This window comes from Chlamydotis macqueenii, chromosome 6 (assembly GCF_036417535.1).
Source record: "Chlamydotis macqueenii isolate bChlMac1 chromosome 6, bChlMac1.mat, whole genome shotgun sequence".
Classification (NCBI taxonomy): domain Eukaryota; kingdom Metazoa; phylum Chordata; class Aves; order Otidiformes; family Otididae; genus Chlamydotis; species Chlamydotis macqueenii.
Window position 1 is genome coordinate 31705815 of NC_141561.1, and position 20266 is coordinate 31726080.

A 20266-nucleotide genomic window follows, 5' to 3' on the forward strand; every position below is an offset into this window, starting at 1 on the left:
GCGCGGGGCGAGGCGGGCGCCATAACGCGACGGACCCGCGTCCTGCCCTGAACAAGGCTCCCCTGCGCCGGCTGCTGCAGGCTGGTGCCGGCGCGATGTCGGGCTTCAGCCCGGAGCTGATCGATTACCTGGAGGGGAAGATCTCCTTCGAGGAGTTCGAGCGGCGGCGAGAGGAGCGCAAGAGCCGCGAGAAGGTGAGCCCGCCCCGCCTGACAGCCCCACGGCCCGGCCCGGCCCGCTCCCTCCGTGGCAGCACCTGGCAGGGCTCGGCCCGCCTGAGGGCCTCTCTTCTGTGTGTGAGGGGGCTTACGTGAAGTGCTGCTGCGCTCGGATACTGAGTGCCGTGCTCAGCTGTTGGTTATGTGTACGCATTTGTTAATTCCTGTGCTAAACGTTACAAGAAACTAACTTTAATTTGTAAGGGTCGTTGAGTCCCGCTAGAGCAAGTTGTTCAGGGGAGGATCCGCTTTTCAGCAGTGCTGAATGCAGCGTTTTGTTTCACGGTGGCGTGGCAGGTGTCCCTGGACCTGGCAAAAGCTAGTGGCAGTTACATTCAGGCACCAAAATTAATTTATTCTCGAGGCTGGAGCAATGAGGAGAAGTGGGTTTTGATAGAAAATCATCCAGCGTATCCTACTGCCACTCCCCCACGCCATCTGCTCTGTGAGATCTAAGAAAGAGATCCAGGTTGACTCCTTTTGGTGATTGTTGTGGCTTCTTGGCAGCAATAAATACAGGGAGACACGGCACTGCGTCTAAAAGTAAGCGGATGGAGGTATTGTGAGAAATTCTGCGTGCCTGACTGGAGTGTTGTAGTTAACTTTAACTTTGCCATCTTTATGTCAAAGTGCAACTGAATTTCTGTATTTTGTGGTCTTCAGAGAGCAAATTCAGCAGAACTGAGCTGTCCTGGAAGGACAAGTGATATCCTTGGGCAACCTTCTTACTGGATTGACAAGTGCTGTTCTGATATTTCTTTTTGTGTTTAAAAAGGCAGCTTCTAAAAGGGTGTGTCACACATTTATAACTTTTTTTTTTTTTTTAATACAATGAGCCATGTCATCTTCCCTCACAGTAATGCGATATAAGCAATGGACTGGTCTCTTCAGTCGCAAGTAATGTGAGCAGTCACCATCTGAGTCACCTTACGTTGATAAGAATATAAATGTCTTGAAAGCAGGTAATGCTGGGTTTTATTTGTTAAAAAATAGAGTGCCTGTTCCACCTGTTTCACTAGCAGTGCAAAAGCTGGAAACCCATGGTCTAAATGCTAGTTGTAAATATTAGGGGAAATAGGAACAAGTTATGTTCTAAAGCCGATAACTAATATTGTTGGTGTGTGTAGGATGGTGAAAACGCATCTGCTGAGGAAAACAACAAAGATGTAGAGGCTCCATCTTCATCCAGAAAAGCATCCGGGAAATCTCAAAGTCAGGATGAAACTGATGGTAAATGTTAACATAATAATTTTGGTGAAGAATGTATTTAAAAGATCATTGAAAGACTTGCTCTGTGATAGCTGACTTTTTAAAAATACCCGGCTGCTTCTTTTGAGCCTGCGGGTATCGAAGCACGTTGTTAGAATGTGTATCTCTGTAGGGTGTTCCAAGTCATAGCCAGGGCGTTAACTTTGTTCAGTGTTTTTTAGGGGCTGGATCTGGCCAATTGGCCATCTTTTTCTGGGAAACTCTCAATTTTTTCCCTCTTGGCTTTTTAACCACATGGTCTCAATTATTTACTCTCTCTAAAGTTACAAATAATTTCAAGTTTTAGATTATCTCAGAAAGTCTTCTGTCTGTTTTATTTTGGCTTTTTTTTCCTGTTCATCTCTTTGCTAGTCTTTTGCTGAATGTTTCAGAATATTTGATTCTACTGTGTGAGTGTTGCCTTCTTCCATTGTCATCTAAGGTGAAATAAAAGAGGAGTTTCTTTTTTTTGTCTTTTTTTTTTTGTGTGTTTTTTCTGCTGCTCAGTTATCCTTTGGCCTGTTTAGAGTGCCTGTGTTTATTTCTCTCCTTATTTTCTGCTGGATATTCCTAGCAACAGATGGGATGGTGGGATATCCGTAGGTGCCTTAGCAAAATAAGCTTCACTTCCTTGGTTTTTCATAGCGAAAGGACTTGCAGGGAGCGGTAGGAGCAGCAATTCTCTCTTTAGTTTGTATCAGTACTTGTTGATCCTGTGCCTCAAGTTCTGGTTTTGAGCTTGGGATTCAGAGGGCTGCAGTGGGTTTCAGACGTCTTCTCTTCAGAAGCTATGCTCCATGCGTTGGTCAGGGTATATTCTTGTGCGATCGCCGATGCTGTGAGATAACAAAGTGCGTTTTTTGATCTCTTTGTGTTGATTCTTAAACCCCTCTTGCTACTTGCACTGCAAATTCTCATCATTCTGTTTGATTTTTTTTTTTCTTTTCTTAAATTTCAAAAATAGACCTTAAATTGTCTCACCTAAAATGTGCGTCAGTGGTGCCTCAATTTTGAAAGTATGGCCAGATTTCACCCTAGAAGGACAGAAAATGAACACTGGAGATATGGTTGGAGCCAGATACCTGTGATTCCTTACTGACCCCTTATTTTTGCTGATGATTCTGAAATACTTCCAAGCTGCTCTTTCCTGCTCTGTATTCCACCTGATCTGTTACGTGTTTTTTCATACATGTCATCTTTCTCTAAGAAAAAACGTATCCTGAGAGATTTGTCAGACAGTGTCACTTCTGCTCTTACTACAGAGAGCACAGAAGTCTCGAGCAATCAGGACAAAGAAAGCATTGATAATATTTATCACTATTTGAGGAGTTGCTATTAGAATCAGACTTAGGATATGCAGGAGAAAAATGTTAGAAAAGGTCATTGCTGAAATCACCTTTGATACCCAAATCTTTGGAGCTGATCTGCTACAATCTTCAGATGATTTCTGCAGCCAAGGAGACTGAAATAACAGGGAAATTAAACTAATAGCTTTTTCAGACGAGTGTGAAGAAAAGTCTTGATTTTTAGATGCTTAATATCCAAGTCAGAATAAAAATAATGAAAAAATAATGAAGCTAAGTCAGAAAAAAACCAAACTAGAAACTCAGATGTAGTTCAGTCCCAACTTGATGCTGTGGTTGTTTTTTTTTTTTTTTATCAAATCTTTAGATGGCAAATCCCCCAGCTGAAATCTTTGAACACAACATATTTTGATATTTTGCATAGATGTAGACTTGTGGGTGGTTGTAACCCTGAGTTAACTTAATAATTAAAAGTTGTAATTAAAAATATGAAAAATTTTGAAGTTACATGCTTTAAATATATTTATTTTGTATATATAGCACATATTCTTATTTATTTTAAAGAATTTTTTTTATTTCTTTTTCTGGAGAAATGTGAATAATCTGAATTTCACATTTACACATGTTTAAAGATAGTTATTGTCATAGACAGAATGGTTACAAGATCTTCTTTTAAATTACTTTAAAAAATTGGTTGCTGCATTATTGTTTGGTATAATTATCTGCTTACTTAGCCTCTTCAGCTGAAGAGCTTTATTCCATCCAACCAGTTCCCTGCTTGAAAATTGTTTAAGGTCCTTCTCCTGTATGGATTGAGAAAAATGTTGAATAAACTATTGCTTCATTCTGTGTGTTCCTCCATGCTTTCATTTCAAATATCCAAAAAATGTTAGAGGCTGGAGTATACTAAGCATTGGTGATGAATAACGCAGAGTTTTAAAACCCAAGAGGCTGCTAATAGCTTTCCTGTATTTCTGCAGGCCTTTTTCTTATAGAATAGCTGTTTCAAGTAGGCTACTAATTATGAAGAATTCTGTTTTCTCTTCTCTTGTCCTGTGTCCAAGAGTACACATGCAGCATATCCTCTTAATTACATTGTAAACCTTTTTTGCTTCTTTCTCAACCAGGAGAAACTTCAGATGGCGTCAGTAAATCTGTTCATCGGGTCTTTGCATCCATGCTTGGGGAAAATGAAGAGGAGGAGGAGGATGAAGAGGAAGAGGAAGAAGAAGAGGAGGAAGAAGAAACTACCGAGCAACCCACAGCTGGAGATGTTTTTGTGTTGGAGATGGTACTTAATCGAGAGACCAAGAAAATGATGAAAGCAAGTATTTAAACTTTAATGTAACTTCCCTGTATCCCCTGAGGCATAGTGCATAAATGCCAGTTTGTGTGATTTTAGCTACTTGCTGAGAAACTTGCCTGAAAATAGTTCCGTGCAGGATAATTCTGCTTATGTTGGTGTCACTTGTCTTTGTTTTTTAAAAAATTACTGTAGATTACTGTTTGAAAGCTTTAAAAAATAATGAAGTGAGTTTTTCCACTGTCTGGACTGTGTCTGTATTAGACATCAGAGTTACTCTGTCGGTTATGAAAATTAGCAAATATTTTGCTCAGCCATTTTAATATCTTTAGTACTTAAATAAATTGTTATCAGTTTGTGTTAAGCAGAAGCGTGATTGATGTCTTCTGAATTTGGGCACAATCGAATCCTCGGTAGAAATTGTATCCCTTTTCCATTTAGGAGAAAAGACCTCGCAGCAAACTTCCTCGTGCCTTGAGGGGTCTGATGGGGGAGGCCAATATCAGGTTTGCTCGAGGAGAGCGTGAGGAGGCCATTCTAATGTGCATGGAAATCATTCGACAAGGTGTGTTAGAATGGTAAAACGTTTTGGCTTTAAGGATGGGGTGAAACTGCCGTGTACATCGGGAAAATTTAGTGTGCCTTCACTGATGACCAAAATACTCAGTACAAGGAAAATCACTGTAAAAGTAGTGTGGAATTAAGAATATGTAGTAGATATCCTGTATTGTTTTGTTTATAAACAGAAACTAGCACCCTAATTCTGCAGAGGCCTGGGTCTTTGCTTAGCTTTACAGAGTTTGCTTTTATTGTCTTTGTAGAACCAAGGTATAAACATCAGCATGACTTACAATGTAGGCTAATGCTGTTGGTGGTGGTTGTTAGATTCAGTCAGGCTGTTTAATAATTTGTAAAAAGGAACTGGAAGCTTCTCTGCAAGTTTTTTCTGAATTTAGAGAGCAGTTTGATGTTTCCTGTAATTCTGATATCTGCTGTTTGCAGAAAGGCAGGTTATTTATTTTCCAGGTGGTTTTAAAACAATAGTTCTTAATCATTCTTTTTGTCTCTTCACAGCTCCTCTTGCTCATGAGCCGTTTTCTACTCTTGCCATGATCTATGAAGACCAGGGTGATATGGAGAAGTCATTACAGTTTGAACTGATTGCAGCTCACTTAAATCCTAGTGATACTGAGGAGTGGGTTAGACTAGCAGAAATGTCGCTGGAACAGGACAATATTAAACAGGCTGTTTTTTGCTACACAAAAGGTACCGTAGAAACCATTTTATAGTTTAAAATAAGTGTTAGGTGCTAATGGCAATAATTTTGTTTTCTTCTGCTTTCTAATTTAGTTTGCTGCAGTTCTAGTACCTCTGTCCAGACTCTGGTAAAAGATTAGTGAATCTTTAATACAGGATGTCCTTTTCTGACAAAAACCCTGTCTGTGTCTGTTACCGTTCCTGTAGTCCAGGCAATGAATGTGAAGTCCATTGTTGCCTTTTCCTAAACTGGGCTACTAATATGCTTTTTCTCGTAGCTCTGAAGTACGACCCGACCAACGTGCGTTATCTGTGGGAGCGATCCAGCCTGTACGAGCAGCTGGGGGAACATAAGATGGCTATGGACGGCTACAGGCGTGTCTTGAATCTCCTCTCTCCCTCTGATGGGGAGCGCTTCATGCAGCTGGCTAGAGACATGGCAAAGTAAGTTGGATTTTAAAATATTGTGATTTGATTTTCCAGAGTTTCTCAAAAGCTGATATTAATAAGCTCTGCAGCTGGTTCAAGCTGGACATGTAGCTGAAATGGAAGAATGCAGGTGTTTTTGCTGGGGGTGACCCCCACACAAGCATGCGCCCCCCAACTATTGTGATGTTTCCAAAGCCTGACATGTGGGAATTATCCTGTGTAGGATCAATGCATCATCTTAGAAGTGTTGCCTGCTCTTAGAGTACGGGAATAAAATGCAAATGCTGATTACAGGAAAAATGCCAATAGTATACAATTAATACAAGTGCAGTACATTTTTAATCTATATAATCTCGCTAGAGACCTGTAAACTTATTGCCAGCAAATCTGAATGAAACAAAGTATTCAATCTGAAATACAAACCATCTGCAACAGAATATAGTTTATATGTCATTTGTGACTCAGTTCTGGAGCAAGTAGAAATCTGCCTTCTCCCCTTGTCTGCTAACGGGAGCAGATCAAGTGATAGAAGCTTGCTTGAGACAGAGAAGGTGTGTGGTTCAAGTGTGCAGCTCTCTTATCGTAGTTTTTATTAAATTGTTTAACTACTTCGTATCTTGGCTTTCTCATGTATAACTTGTAGAAAGCTGTTATTGGCCTGTTTCAAAACAGTTTAAATCTTTTGATCTTTGTGGTTGTAAGATACAACCAAAAAAATGCAAGGGCGTGTATTATAACAATATTATTATTTTCTGAAGGTTTTTTTGAAACCAGGTTAATGTTATACATTATTGATACCTGGCTCAAGGTGGGGGATATTGTGATGTAAACTCTCATGATTTCCTGACATACAGGGAAGAAAAAAATATATCTATTTGAAATAGATAACAATTGTCAATAGTTGTAAGGAAAGAAAAACTATCCTCATTCTCACTGTCTTTTTAACTTCTCTTGCTAATGAAAATATTTGCTAGTATGATAATTTGGACAAAAATAAATATGAAAATAATTTTGCTAGTGTTCAAAGTACCTATTGTCAGTTATCTCAGATACTTAGGATCTCATATCTGTGTTTTACAGGAGTTACTATGAAGCCAATGATGTCACCTCTGCTATTGAGATAATAGAAGAAGCCTTTGCTAAGCACCAGAGCCTTGTCTCCATGGAAGATGTTAACATCGCGGCTGAACTTTTTATTTCTTCCAAACAGTATGACAAAGCGCTGGCGGTATGGAGAATCAAATGTGTTTCTATATCGTGTTCAGTACCCGTTTGCCAGCCAGGATGGACAGTTTCTATTCCTGCAGTGCTTAAATATGGTCCCTTTTCTACAGTGATAGAGCTGATCAGCTACAGATTGCTTTGTATTTGTTCTGTAGTAATTAGCACTGGAGTTAATGGCTTGATTTAGTAAGTTGGGACTTGTATACTCTCCAGTGTTTTAAAGTATGGGATCTTTCCTCTCCTTCTCTACAAGTGCCATAACCTTAGTAGCCAGAGAAGACCTATGAGCCGGTTTTGAGAACACTACCGGCAAAGGGCATTGTCTAAGTTGCAGGTTAAAAAGGTGACACTGAATGGTCTAATGGTTCAAATGCAGACCCTCATGCCTTATCTGGTGTACTTGTGTTACGACTAATCATTTGTGCATTAAGCATCAAGCATAAATTCCAGAAAGACAATACACCTTGACTCTAAAGGCATCAGGAATTGGAGAAGATCGCTTGATTGTTCCCAATTTGTTCTAGCGGTTTTAACCCTCACTTTTGGGTCACATTTCTGAGTTGATTTGGTCTGGCTTCGAGAGGGAAGACTTTAGTATCTGGCTGTTGATATATTTTCCAAGATAGGCTGAAGAGGCGCTATTACTTGGGACTTTCTCCTTGTGAACATTCTTTATTTGTTGATAATAAATTACCACTTTTTTTTCTCCTTAAGATTTAGTTTAGATCTCTGTCAGTGCAAAGCGTGACGAGCCTGCAAACAATTCTGCTGACCATTCTGTGTACTTATTCCCATTCAAAAAATCAAACAGTTAATTTTATGTACACAATATTTAGCTGCCAGATTTATTAATGCAGTCCTCAGTCATAGAACTGTTCCCCTGTTTATTCTTGATGGTTCGCCTCAGTTCTGTCCCTGTGGTGGTGTTTCTTGTTCCTGGATAGCTGAATCTGTATTTGAGCTGGTAAACTGAGCCTTTAAAAAGTAATTATTTTATTTCAATCATCTGGGATGTTCCTCTAAGGGCTATGTACTCTGTGTTTATCATTCTAGTTTTGGCAACAGAATGACTTAAATATTTACTTTTCAAATAATGAACAAAAATACTAAACTGCATTGGGTCTTAGACCAACGGTCCTTTATGCTTCTGCACTTCCCCCCTCACAGCTCCGCTTTGGCAGCAGAATGTCTGGAAATGTCTGTCTTTGATTTCTATTTTTCAAAATTAGTTATTCTGTTGAGTTATGCTAGTTTTGTTGAGGTCATGATGTGTATGACCAGGGCTGTTGTAAAATGTCTGTATGTAGCTGTGAATTTTATTTAATTATTTTTTTTAACTGCAACAAGCCATACAGTTTTCTTGACATGTATTAGGCTGAGGAACCGTTGGAGCACTTTGGAGAGGTTTGTGGAGAGCTTAGGTGTTTACCTGGTGCTTTGCTTTCTTTTTCAATCTTCCAAAAGGCTTTAAAAGAAGCTACAAAAGTTAAAAAGTTTTCTAGTTGTGATGAAACTAACTGTTGTATTTGCTAAAGAGATGCTGATTGTGTCATCTAGGTAGTAAAAAAATAGTGGACAAAGAAATAACGGTGATCAAACTCAATACTAGTCAGCTAACCCCATGTGAAACGAATGCAGCTTTTCTTCTGAAAACTTTTGTGATGTATAAAATTGACATCTGGGCTCGTTGCTCCATATATCCTTTAGATCTTTAAAATGATCCGAGTTACTCATCTGTTTTAGGTTATTACAGATTTTGCGGGAATTGTACTTGAAAAGAAAGTATCAGAAAAAAATCCAACTGAGGAGAAAAAAGGTAAGGAGCTAACAAGCGGTTAGTATGACCCTGTTATTCATCTAATGTGACATCTTTCTTCCTGTTACCTTTTCAACTCATGAGTATATTTTGATGCATGTTGACAGGCTCTTCTCTTTTGAAACTTTTTTCAGTCTTTTTAACGAGTACACAGCATGACCTCGGCTTTCTATAAGGAGTTACTCTGATGTCCAATTAGCGCTGCTGACTCATTAAGGACAAGGACTGCTCTCCAGGCGACTGGAGGCCTTTTAAAGTTCTAAACATTCCTCTGAGTGTTCACATCAGACCAGTTATTTCTGCCAGCTAAATAGCTTCTGAAAAAAAATTAGATAAGCTTACTGGCATCTATACTCAAGAATATCAACCTTTGACCTGAGACAAATATTTTGTAAATCCAACTTCTATTATTAAACATTTAAATGTTTTGGTACATACAAACCCAGGGATATTAGCTTGTGACTGATTTAAGTAGGCTGTCTTTGAGAAACCTGCTTTGTGAAAGTAATTGCTTAAGTCTGAAAATGTTTGGGGTGTAGAATGATCACAGCATGCCAACTCCGTAAGCAGACAGTCTGTTCTGTCGTTAAACTGGTTGGTTGTTTCAGCAATCTGGTCCAAACGCGATGTCGGTGTAAGATATTTCTGTTGGCTTTTTGCTTTAATGGACCAGGTAAAAATACAGTTGATCAATGAACAACTGTCCTGATGGAGAATTTAAACAGATAATTTATAAGAAGCAGAACTATAATGAGTCTAGGAATTGTAACATTGTGTTGCTGAGTTACCTGCAGTGTGCAATTTCTTAAGACAAAGCTTCTAAACTACTCAGGAGCTTGGTTCCCCACCCTCTGTTGCTTTATAACTTTTTTGAATGCTTCCTGCTCTGCGTCCAAAAAAAAAAAAAAAAGTACACTTTTCAGAGTAAGCTACCAGTTGATTATAAATTCAAAAGCAAGTAACTTTTGGATTAGCTGGTGCTACTAGGGTAATTTCTGCTAATCTTTTGAAAAAGATACAGAGGCTGCGGTAGTAACTCAGAAAAGCCAGGAGGCAGTGACTGACGACCAAAGCAATCCAGCTGCTGAATCCAATGCTGCAGGTAAGTAGTTTGTTTTTTTTTTTAATTTCATACAAGTCTATGAACTGATCATATGCTCAGGAACCAGGTTGCAATTGTATAAAAATTGGGAGAGATAGCAAAGAAATAGAGCTTCGTCCAGGAAAGGTTTCTTGTGTACTGTCTTCCTTACTGAGAACGAACTTCTAACCCAGCCAGCCACCAAAGTCAAAAGCGCTCTCCTAGGACTTACCCACTTTGAAAGGAAACTTTTCCATTTTGTAAGAATTTATCAGTAGGTGAATAGTTACGTTCATGCAGAGTATTAAGATGTTCAAGGAATGATGAATTAATCTGCACGTGATTGGCAGTAATTGCAGTGGGTGTAGAAGGAAACAGGGGAGCCTTATGTTGGAAATTACCATTTGCTCAGGTTATAGCTGTCGCCCTTTGAATGGCTGATGTAAGAATTAAGGTGAAGGAGAACTGAAATAGGGTAGTTAAGGAGATGTCATGACTGCATGTGAAGGAAATACAATAATGGAATTTTCCTGTGTGACCTTTAGTTTGCTGGTATTGTCATGGGTTACGACTTTATCTCGTGTTTACATTCTCGTTAGATTGCGTTCTGTCTGTGCATTCTGTAAAGTTCTGTAGGTAACTGCTTAACAGTGTGAACAGCCAGATCCCTGGTACGCAGGACCTAGCTTAATAAGAACAAATACATTAACACAGGATATTTCCTTCAAAAGCAAGGAGAAGAGGGTGCAGGTGCGTAGATCGCTAGAGGAAAGCTTTATGAATGAAGCACATCCTAAGTGGGCAAAGGCTCTAAGCACCCTGTGGGATCTTGCTGTTGAAATCGATGCAGACTGACAGCACTTGATACTTCAGATGAAATTATTAGCGTCAGAGACAGTAGGAAGAAGTTGTTCCAGCTATCAGAAAAGATATAAAAGAAGGGGAGAGGCCAGGCTTACACTAAAATTTGCTAGAGTCAATGAGAATCTGTTTTCTTCAGTGGACCTGAACAGGGCCTGGAGGGGATGTGAAGCTGGTGAAGTGCTTGTTGAAGCATGTGAGTTCAGAAAGACATTCTTCATCTTTTCACAGCTGTGGAGAAGGTCAGCTGCTGCATACCTGAGGGCGTTCCCATAGACATCACCGTCAAGCTGATGGTGTGCTTGGTTCACTTGAACATCCTAGAGCCGCTCAGCGTAAGTAGAAACCAGCTCGGAAGCTGGGAGAAGTTCTAATGAATTACCAGACCGAGTAATTTTTCCAGTCTTCATGTGACTGAGGTCATTGAGAGAGCTGCAGAGATTCTTTTTGCTTCCCTTCCCCTCCAAGAGGGAAACCTAGCAAACCTGTAATGGCAGAAATACTCTTTTTGTCCTTATAAATTGTGCCTCCAGTGGAAGTATTACTGAAGCACAGTAAATAGCAGCCTGTGTGCTGTGACAGGCCCAGGACCACATTACAAAGTTGATGAACACTTAAGGAACACATCTTTGCTTTGTTTTAAATCCCTACTAAATCTGCAGATTGTTCTTTCATAAAGAGCACTCCTCACTGATGGGCACTTTCACCCGTTGGATGTGAAATTTCTAGAATAGGACAATGTGGCTTTTTCAGGAATTTTGAAATTCAGATCTTTATTTTTCACTTTTAAACTAACACTTAAATAAAGGAAATATAGTTCAGAATGCAAATAGAATAAAGATCATAGCATAAAAATGTAAGCTTCCAATAACCATACTTTAAAGAAATGTTCTCATTGGTTATTTGTGCTTTCTGTGTTGTTTGATTTTTTTTTTTAAAGCCTCTTTTGACCACTCTGGTGGAACAAAATCCAGAAGAAATGGGTGACTTGTATTTGGATGTCGCTGAGGCATTTCTAGATGTTGGAGAATACAACTCCGCACTGCCTCTCTTGAGTTCCCTTGTCTGTTCAGAACGATACAACTTGGCTGTTGTCTGGCTTCGGCACGCGGGTGAGAAGAAGTGGAGGTGCTGAACGTGTGGTACCGAGAGATGAGAATACAATGCTGAGCGTTGCCAGGGACCTTTATCTAAGATCACAGGAATTTTAGATTAACGTACTGAATGATAACTGGTATTTGCAAAACCATAATTACAGTTTATTATGACAGCCCAGTTATGGAGTGTTTTCTTGTATAGATGGAAATTTACTCCAGCTAAAAATACTTTGTTTTCATGTAAGTGAAACAGCATCTATTCTGCATTCTGTCCTGTGTCAGATGATGATGCTTTAAGTGAAACTGTGGATGCATCAGTACCTATTTCTGAATATTTTCACTTTAATAATACATGGTTCAGGTGGTTTTAGCTGAAAAAGTATCTGAAAAGTATGTTAACTGTTTGGCAAGCTTCGAAATCTTTTTCTGCCATTTAAGCGTATCGTGTTGTTTATGGTATTCTAGAGTGCTTGAAGGCGTTGGGACACATGGAGCGTGCCGCAGAGAGCTATGCCAAAGTTGTTGATCTTGCTCCACTGCATCTGGATGCAAGAATCTCACTTTCAACACTTCAGCAGCAGCTGGGCCGGCCTGAGAAAGCTCTGGAGGCTCTGGAACCAATGTATGATCCAGATACACTGGCTCAGGATGCTAACGCCGCCCAGCAGGTGGGTGAAGTGCTCTGTGCTTCCCTTTTGGGATACGTTATTCCGCTAAACTGTAGCGGTGGTCAAAGATACCAACTGTATAGGAGCAGGGATTGAGAGTTGCTTGTCTCCAGCATGGTGAGCCTTCAGAGCACAGCGGATGATTCATTCCAGAGTATCAGGGATGAGTCCTCATGGCTCTCTCTCCCTGGGCATTTTATCAGTGTTTCTTTCCCCTGTCCCACCGAATTATTTTTCTGTTCTGTACAAGCTCGTGGCCACTGGGAACCAGTCTTAGTGCCAGTCACTTTGCATCAAGTTAATCAGCAGTTGCTACATACGAGCGACGTGGTTTGGCCTCTATTGGTTGTAACTGGTGGCCAAGCCAAGGTTCTATATCCCCTCTCCAGCGGCACCTTGGCTGTAAGTAAGAGTTATGCCGAACTTCCCTGAATTCTGAGAGTTTGAAACAGTAACTACTGCAGGGCAGCTTAGGGAGATCTTACCTGCTACTGCTAAGCTTCTTGCAGCTTTCTAGAAGCTTTTACAATCCTGTTAGTACTGTGTTGAGACAAAATTGGTTGTTTTATAAACTCATTCTCTGTACAAGAGGTTGAATAATAATGGTGTTCGATATTATCTAGGAATTAAAGCTCCTCCTCCATCGTTCAACACTGCTGTATTCCCAAGGCAAAATGTACGGGTACATCGACACTTTACTTACAATGCTGGCCATGCTGTTGAAGGTAAGCCAATCTTCCTGGCTACGCTTTAAGAACTATGAGTTAAGACAAGCGACAAACAAACTCAAGAGGAAAGCTAGCAGTTTTTATATGCGAATGGTTTCATAATTTTGTTAGATAATAATCTTGCTGGGAGCCTCTAATACTGGTGTTCCTGCTGGTAGTGTTCAGAACAGAAGACCACAAGTGTGTATAATTCTTAATACAGCGACTTCAGCTCCCTGTTTCTCAGTGCACGTAGAACACACTGAATATTGAAGCTGCTTCATACCTTTTTAGCAGGCAGCATAGTGCTTTCTTGAAGTATTGATACTGGCTTCTGTTTCAACAATTTTCTTTTGAATTTATTAATTTTTTAAAAAGATTTTCTTGTGATAATATGAAGAAAGAATAATTTGTTTAGCCAGTGAATACAGTGGTGGTGGTGGTTTTGCGTTAATTGTTTTTGGTTTGTTTTAAAATAGGGAGTGAGGGAAGGGAATATTTAAACCTCAATTTTATTCATCTGGTCAGAGCCATTACTACTGTATTGCCCTGCTTGAGTAGCTGACTATCCACATATTTCTGAAACTGATACAGAAAGGCATTGTTCTTGTTATGCCTCTGTGCAAATAGTTTTGATTTCAGTATATGCAGGGATGTTCCAATCCCAGGGAAAGTCTTTTAAGTCATTTAAAGAGTTCGTGTCTTTCTTTTGCGTAGCCCAGTTTGCAATGGAGCATGAGACAATGCAGAGAGAATCCTCCTCTTGGGAGTGGTCTCTCTCATGTTCTTGCTCTGTTGTGATGTTTCCAAGTTGCAGACTGTTTTGGCATGCGACGTGAGCGAAATGGATTGGCTGTAAAGCTGCCTCTGTCGTAGGATGTATTAATGTAATCTGAAATGCTGCCCTTAAATTTGTTTCTAGGTAGCAATGAGCAGAGCTCAGGTGTGTTTGATATCCAGTTCCAAATCTGGAGAGAGGCACCTCTATCTTATTAAGGTGTCAAGGGATAAAATTTCTGACAATGACGACCAAGAGACAGCAAATTGCGATGCGAAAGGTAACAAATGTTTATTAAAAACAAAGCAACAAGATGAACTCCGTAGTTCTGAAAAATGAAATAAACATTACTATTTTTCATGCTAAATCTAGGCAGTTCCTGTTAACTTTGCTTTATTTCTAGGGCAAAGAAGGCAGCAAAAATGAAAGTAATATAGCTTAAGGGAACAATCCCCATTCAGCGAAAAATAGTAAAATTGAAGAATAATTCAGATTGAGAAGGACTTCTAGAGATCGCATGGTCCAACATTCTCCTCAGTGCAAGTGTAGCACGTGCAAAGCTAGAACACAATAGAACTACAGGTTTTAGAAGTGGTGTGATGATTTTAACTGGCCCAGACTCGGTGGAGCCAGACTCCACATTCTTAAGCACTGTTTGGTAGATTAAAAGAGTAACTTTAATGCATTCATGTAGTATGTGTACAACTTGAACTGTGTGTATTTCTTGCTATTTGTTCCCAAGTTTTGATTGGTTTTTTTGCTGGTGTTTTACAAACTGGACTTAAAACTGAAAAACTGAAAAAAGTAAATATTTTATCTTAATGTTTTTGGAAAAATTAGTTTGAGCTATGCGACTTTTTTCTTTTTTTTTTCCTTTTTGAGTTTAGTTTTCTTGTGTTAACTTTCTCAACTTACTGACTTCAATATTTTTAGCAATTTTTGCTGTTCTCACGAGTGTTCTGACAAAAGATGACTGGTGGAACCTCCTCCTGAAGGCTATATATTCCTTGTGTGACCTCTCCCGGTACGAGGAGGCAGAGCTACTAGTGGATTCCTCATTGGAATATTATTCCTTTTACGATGATAGACAGAAGCGCAAGGAACTGGAATACTTTGGGCTCTCTGCTGCAATTTTGGACAAGAACTTCAGAAAAGCGTACAACTATATCAGGTGGGGCACTGAGCAGATAGAGCAATCCCTGCTGTAATTGCTTCCACGGAGGCTGTAGCCATACTGCTGAAAATACCACTAACGGGGGCAGGCTGATGGTTTTCAGCTTTCGCGGAAACAGGTAAGGCTACTGGAACTGAAGGAGCCTTCTGAGAGACTCCAATTTCGAACAATGCATAATGCAGTAGGTTGGTTAATTTGGCCAGAACCATTGGTTCTGTCTTTCAGCTTTGCCTCAGTCACTGACCTGCTCTTTGAGTGTCTCTTCTTTGTTATCTTCCCTAAACTGTTGAGGTTTTATTGCAGATACAGTGTTTGCTATATAGCATTTACTGATTTCTTGTATACTTTTCATTCTATAGAATCATGGTAATGGAAAATGTCAATAAACCTCAGCTGTGGAACATCTTCAATCAAGTTACTATGCAATCTCAGGATGTCCGTCACCACCGCTTTTGTCTCCGCTTGATGCTGAAAAATCCTGATAATCACGCGTTATGTGTCCTCAACGGGCATAATGCGTTTGTATCTGGCAGTTTCAAGCATGCTCTTGGTAATTTAATTGATGTTCTAGCATTAACAAGTATAACAAGTGAATGGTTTTTTTCTGAGAAAGATTTATTAAAGTAATTTTTTTTATAGATTGGAATATTATAGGTGGCTCCACAGTCTTAGTCTGGTGCTTTACTTTGTACACGAAGCAAAGCATGGCTAAGGAGTTTTGCTAACAAAAATTAACCTGGCGTGTTTCAAGTTTAGCACACATTGCAAATATAACTAACTTGTAAAGATAATTGAAGGCTAATGATAATAATGAAAAAGAAGGACAGAAACAGAGCAATTTAAACAGCGAATAAAGTTGGCTGGACATTTTAAGCAGGCCTCTGAAGTCAACCTACTGCTTTCAGTCAAGCCCTCCAAATGTCACAGTTAAGATGCGTGGCATCTAGGATATACATCCCAGCAAGGACCATGTTTGCCTTCTCTGATTGTTTTCTGCTTACATTTTTACATCACAATGTGCATTCTTCCTTCAGAATCCAAGGACTACGGAAAATAAAAAAATTTCTTTCGTGTTTTTTTCCTGTGTATTTTGATATAGGTATATTAAACTATTTCTTTTCTTAGTTCACACTTCCAATTTGAGGATTTTCTTTTTTGCCCTTTAAGTCTTAAGGAATGCTTCCACAACAAACATCTTTATTCAATTATTTGCTTTTAGGACAGTACGTGCAAGCCTTTCGTGCAAACCCGGATGAACCTCTGTACAGTCTTTGTATTGGCCTGACTTTCATCCACATGGCTTCTCAGAAATACGTGTTGAAGAGGCACGCTCTTCTCGTGCAGGTGAGTTAGTGTGTTTGTCTTTACCTGTAGTGTTTCCTGGCTTGGTATCTTGCAGACAGTTATGGCTACAGTGTGTAAATGAGACTGGTTTGTTCCACTGGTGCCTGGTCACTGTCACTTTATGCATTGCTCTGTTTTACATCAGCACCTGAACAGGCACGTAGTACCTCTTGGTTCTGCTCCTCTGTCTGAACCACAGATCACAGAGGAGGAGCGGGGATTCAGACTAAGGTTGGCAACAAAATTATCTACACCTGGGATTCTGCTAGTCATACAGGTTAAATATACGAGCACATATTTTAATTTGAAACTAAAAGCAAAATAAGAAAGTATAACACTTACAAAGTGCTTCCACTTTAAGTTTGTTAAAGCATAGCACTGGAATCGCTAGGTACGAGTTTCATTTCAAGTTCTGCTGGAGACAGGGCAGTAAAACATCTGCTGGCTTCAAGAAGGGACATGAACTCTTCTTGCCTACTGCTTAGGGTATATGGGTTTTTGTGTGCCCTTATTCAACGACGTTTATTTTTGGCCACTTTATAAAATTATATACTGATAATCCCTGATAACTGGTATTGGAGTAAACATGTGGAGCACAAGATCAAGAAAAGGATATGCTTGCATTCCAGAAATAATACTTTGATATGTACCTTATGGAGTTCAGAATTTTGTAGAATTCTGAAAAGTTGGAGAATTAAACCATTTGTTGCCGCTATCCAAGGCAAAGAGTGAAGCAAAGGGAATGAAGGTTTGGGTTTTTTTTTTTTCTCCTTTTAAAAAAAAATAATGAGAGAGTTATCTTTTGAAGATTTTTTTTTTTTTTTAAAGACAAATAAGATGTTGCTCTAGCCTGTCCTTTGGCTGCATGTTTTTTAAGGTGGTCAGGTCTTCCCAACATGAACCAGTCTTAGTTGTGTGTTGTGTATTACATAAACACGTACGTACATACATACTTCTGTATTTAGCAAGCTAGTTAAGTCACTATACTAAATAACTGTGTGTTCAGCTTATTTAAAAGATCTACCCAGTGGTATCAATGGCAGTGAGACTTACAGAGCATGGTTTTTATGGTCTCAACAATTGATTGGGACTTATTTTTTGCCTTCAACCTGCATGTGGTTTTGAGGGGAAGCATAGATCGGAAGTTTAAATAGATACCCTGGAGAACAGGTGTTTAAATGTATTTTACTGCCATCTTCTTAAAGGGAACTTTCACAAATGTGCCTAATATGTGTACAGGGATTCTCCTTCCTTCACCGGTACTTGGACCTACGGGGACCATGCCAAGAGTCTTTCTACAACCTTGGCCGTGGCCTGCACCAGCTGGGACTACTGCACCTGGCAATCCACTATTACCAAAAAGTACTTGAACTTCCTCCTCTCACCTTAGAGGTACTGTGCCTTTGTAAGTTACATGCCGAGAATTAGGTCAGATCAGTGTTAATCGTATCTCAGCCACAGTTAAAATGGGTACATAAAATCTGTGTCGTTGAGTTTCCTTTAATTTGTATTGCAATTCCTTGTCATTGGAAGCCCAAATCTGATCGCCACCTGGTAATGCATTTAAGCACGTTGTAATTTCAAAGGTTTATGAATTTTGAAGGATTTACTAATAGGCTGAAGCAGCAGCAAAAAGGGTTGCTAAACAACTTTACCTGAATAAGTAGGTGAACTTTATATATATATATATTTATGTATAACGTGCAGTAAATGATAACTAGAAGTTCAATATACTCAGCCATGTTATAAAACGGCTGGGCCAATAGGAACCAGTATTAAGAATGCCTAAATGCATCTGAGCCTTGGTTTTGCTCCAGTTGATCTGTGTTAGATCGTGCTAATTGACATGTCATACGTTTGCAAGTCTGGTCTGAGAGAAAATTTTTGCCTAGCTTGGGCATGGGTAGGTAGAAAAATTACAAGTGTATTTAGAAAACAGGAAGGGTGGGTAAAGTAAGAAATACGGCTTTCAGGCAGCGCTGGGAGTTCAAAGCAGCAATCTTGTGACCAGGTAAAAGATACAGGCAGCATTCACATCCTGATTGCAGAAACAAATACTTTGAATACAAAGACAAATTAAGAGAGAACTTTCCTGTTTTATGAGCTGGCTATCTAATTTATAGCTAATGTTTTGAGTATGTAATTATGTAAGTCTGTGGTGATTAACAACATGTGGAAAATCATTAAAGAGGGAGGACACAGGGAACGCTACTCCTTTTGTTTCTGTACAGCTATGTACACACATGAATATGTGATTTGATTCCACTGTAATTGCTACTCATGTTTCAATTTTATACTATTTTTGCATGTAGATAATTTTAATCATTATTTTTACAGGGAATAGAAACTGACCAGACAGACTTGAGAAGAGATACTGCCTTTAACTTGTCCCTTATTTATCAGAGCAGTGGAAATAGGAGAATGGCTCAAAAGATGCTGTATACCTACGCAGTTGTATGATGAGGGGTGTGGCAGGCGGAATGGATACTCTTTGCATTAACCTAACCCTCGCGTTACGGAGTGCTGAGGAAACTGGGTTTATGTACAGCTTTTTCTGTCGGTGGGCAGAGACGTGGCTGGTGCTGTATGTAGCTTTATGGCGTTTTTCTGCATCTGTTATTTGAACTGTGTCGCCACGTAAGGATGGAAACAACGCTGACGGGCTCGAGTGTCTGTTATGAGCCTTCTCCTTCGATGCACTGCTCTGTAATCTGATATTTGGTCTTGTATACAGAATCAAACAGTGAGAACTGAAGCCCAGTGCGGTCTGTCTGGGCAGTTTGGTTTTGTGGGTTTTTTTGAGGCGGTGGGGTGTGGTATGGAATTCACAATGTGCAATATTACATCAGTGAGGTTGTTCAAGAAGCCATATTCACTGGTGATGAGGGTTTTTTAATGTACAGCATTAAATTACTATAATACAGTTAAGAAATGGACTCATTAATTCCTGGAGGATGGAGAACTCAGTATATGAGGATCTTTACAGTATCCAGAATTTTCTAGGAGATCGTATTCCTAGCAGCTCTTCTATTTGGAGATATAGCTTCTATTTCTGTTTTACTGAAGTCAGTGTGACCTTTATTCTTCTGAACTTAATAAAATTTTTGAGGTTAATGATAATGTTTGCTCATTCTCAGCAAACGTAATATCCTACTGAATAGCTTATAGCAAAATTTACTTATAATAACATCACACAGCTTATTATCTCACATACATTGCAAATGGTCTGGGTTTTTAATTGTTTCTGACAGTTGAACAGCAGCATGTGATGGTGGAAGCATGCTGCCTCTGACCGAGCAAGAAAAGCAGGATGCAATGCTTTATCATAAATAAAAAGAGTGTATAGTTATATGTATATATAGAAATGGATCTGCGTTATCTGCTTCAGCAAAATACAGCTGAAAACTATTTTTCAGCAAGGTAGTTTGCTGAACAGAAAACAAACTGTGCTGCTGCCTCCCAAGCACTCTTCTTACTTAGGTATCACAGCTAACTACTGCTGTTTGCTTTCAGCCCACTTCTGTATGTATCTGTGTTCTGTAATCACTTCACACAATTGCAATCAATGATTAAGAAACAAAATCTTGTGGAACTGTTTAGACTAACTGTAAAGGTAAGGCAATTTTAGCTCAAATCAAACATTAAATTACAATATATTGCATGTTCACTTTACGAGAGATGTGCTGGGCCATAGTGACTTCCCTGCTATCTCTTACCTCTGTATTCTCACTAACTCACAAAAGGACAGCATGTTTTA

General features: G+C 39.4%; 1 protein-coding gene across 1 annotated transcript; it reads left to right on the forward strand.

Moving 5' to 3' along the window:
• Positions 1 to 53: 53 nt before the first annotated feature.
• GTF3C3 (general transcription factor IIIC subunit 3) lies at positions 54 to 19623 on the forward strand. Its single transcript, XM_086750676.1, has 19 exons — positions 54 to 194; positions 1346 to 1448; positions 3898 to 4094; positions 4515 to 4638; positions 5148 to 5339; positions 5609 to 5774; positions 6840 to 6987; positions 8727 to 8799; positions 9815 to 9901; positions 10973 to 11076; positions 11682 to 11853; positions 12304 to 12506; positions 13130 to 13231; positions 14136 to 14271; positions 14925 to 15162; positions 15525 to 15715; positions 16385 to 16509; positions 17749 to 17901; positions 18847 to 19623. The coding sequence occupies exons 1-19, from the start codon at positions 96 to 98 to the stop codon at positions 18967 to 18969; spliced, it is 2736 nt and encodes a 911-aa protein (XP_086606802.1). The 5' UTR covers positions 54 to 95; the 3' UTR covers positions 18970 to 19623.
• The last annotated feature ends 643 nt before the right edge of the window (positions 19624 to 20266 follow it).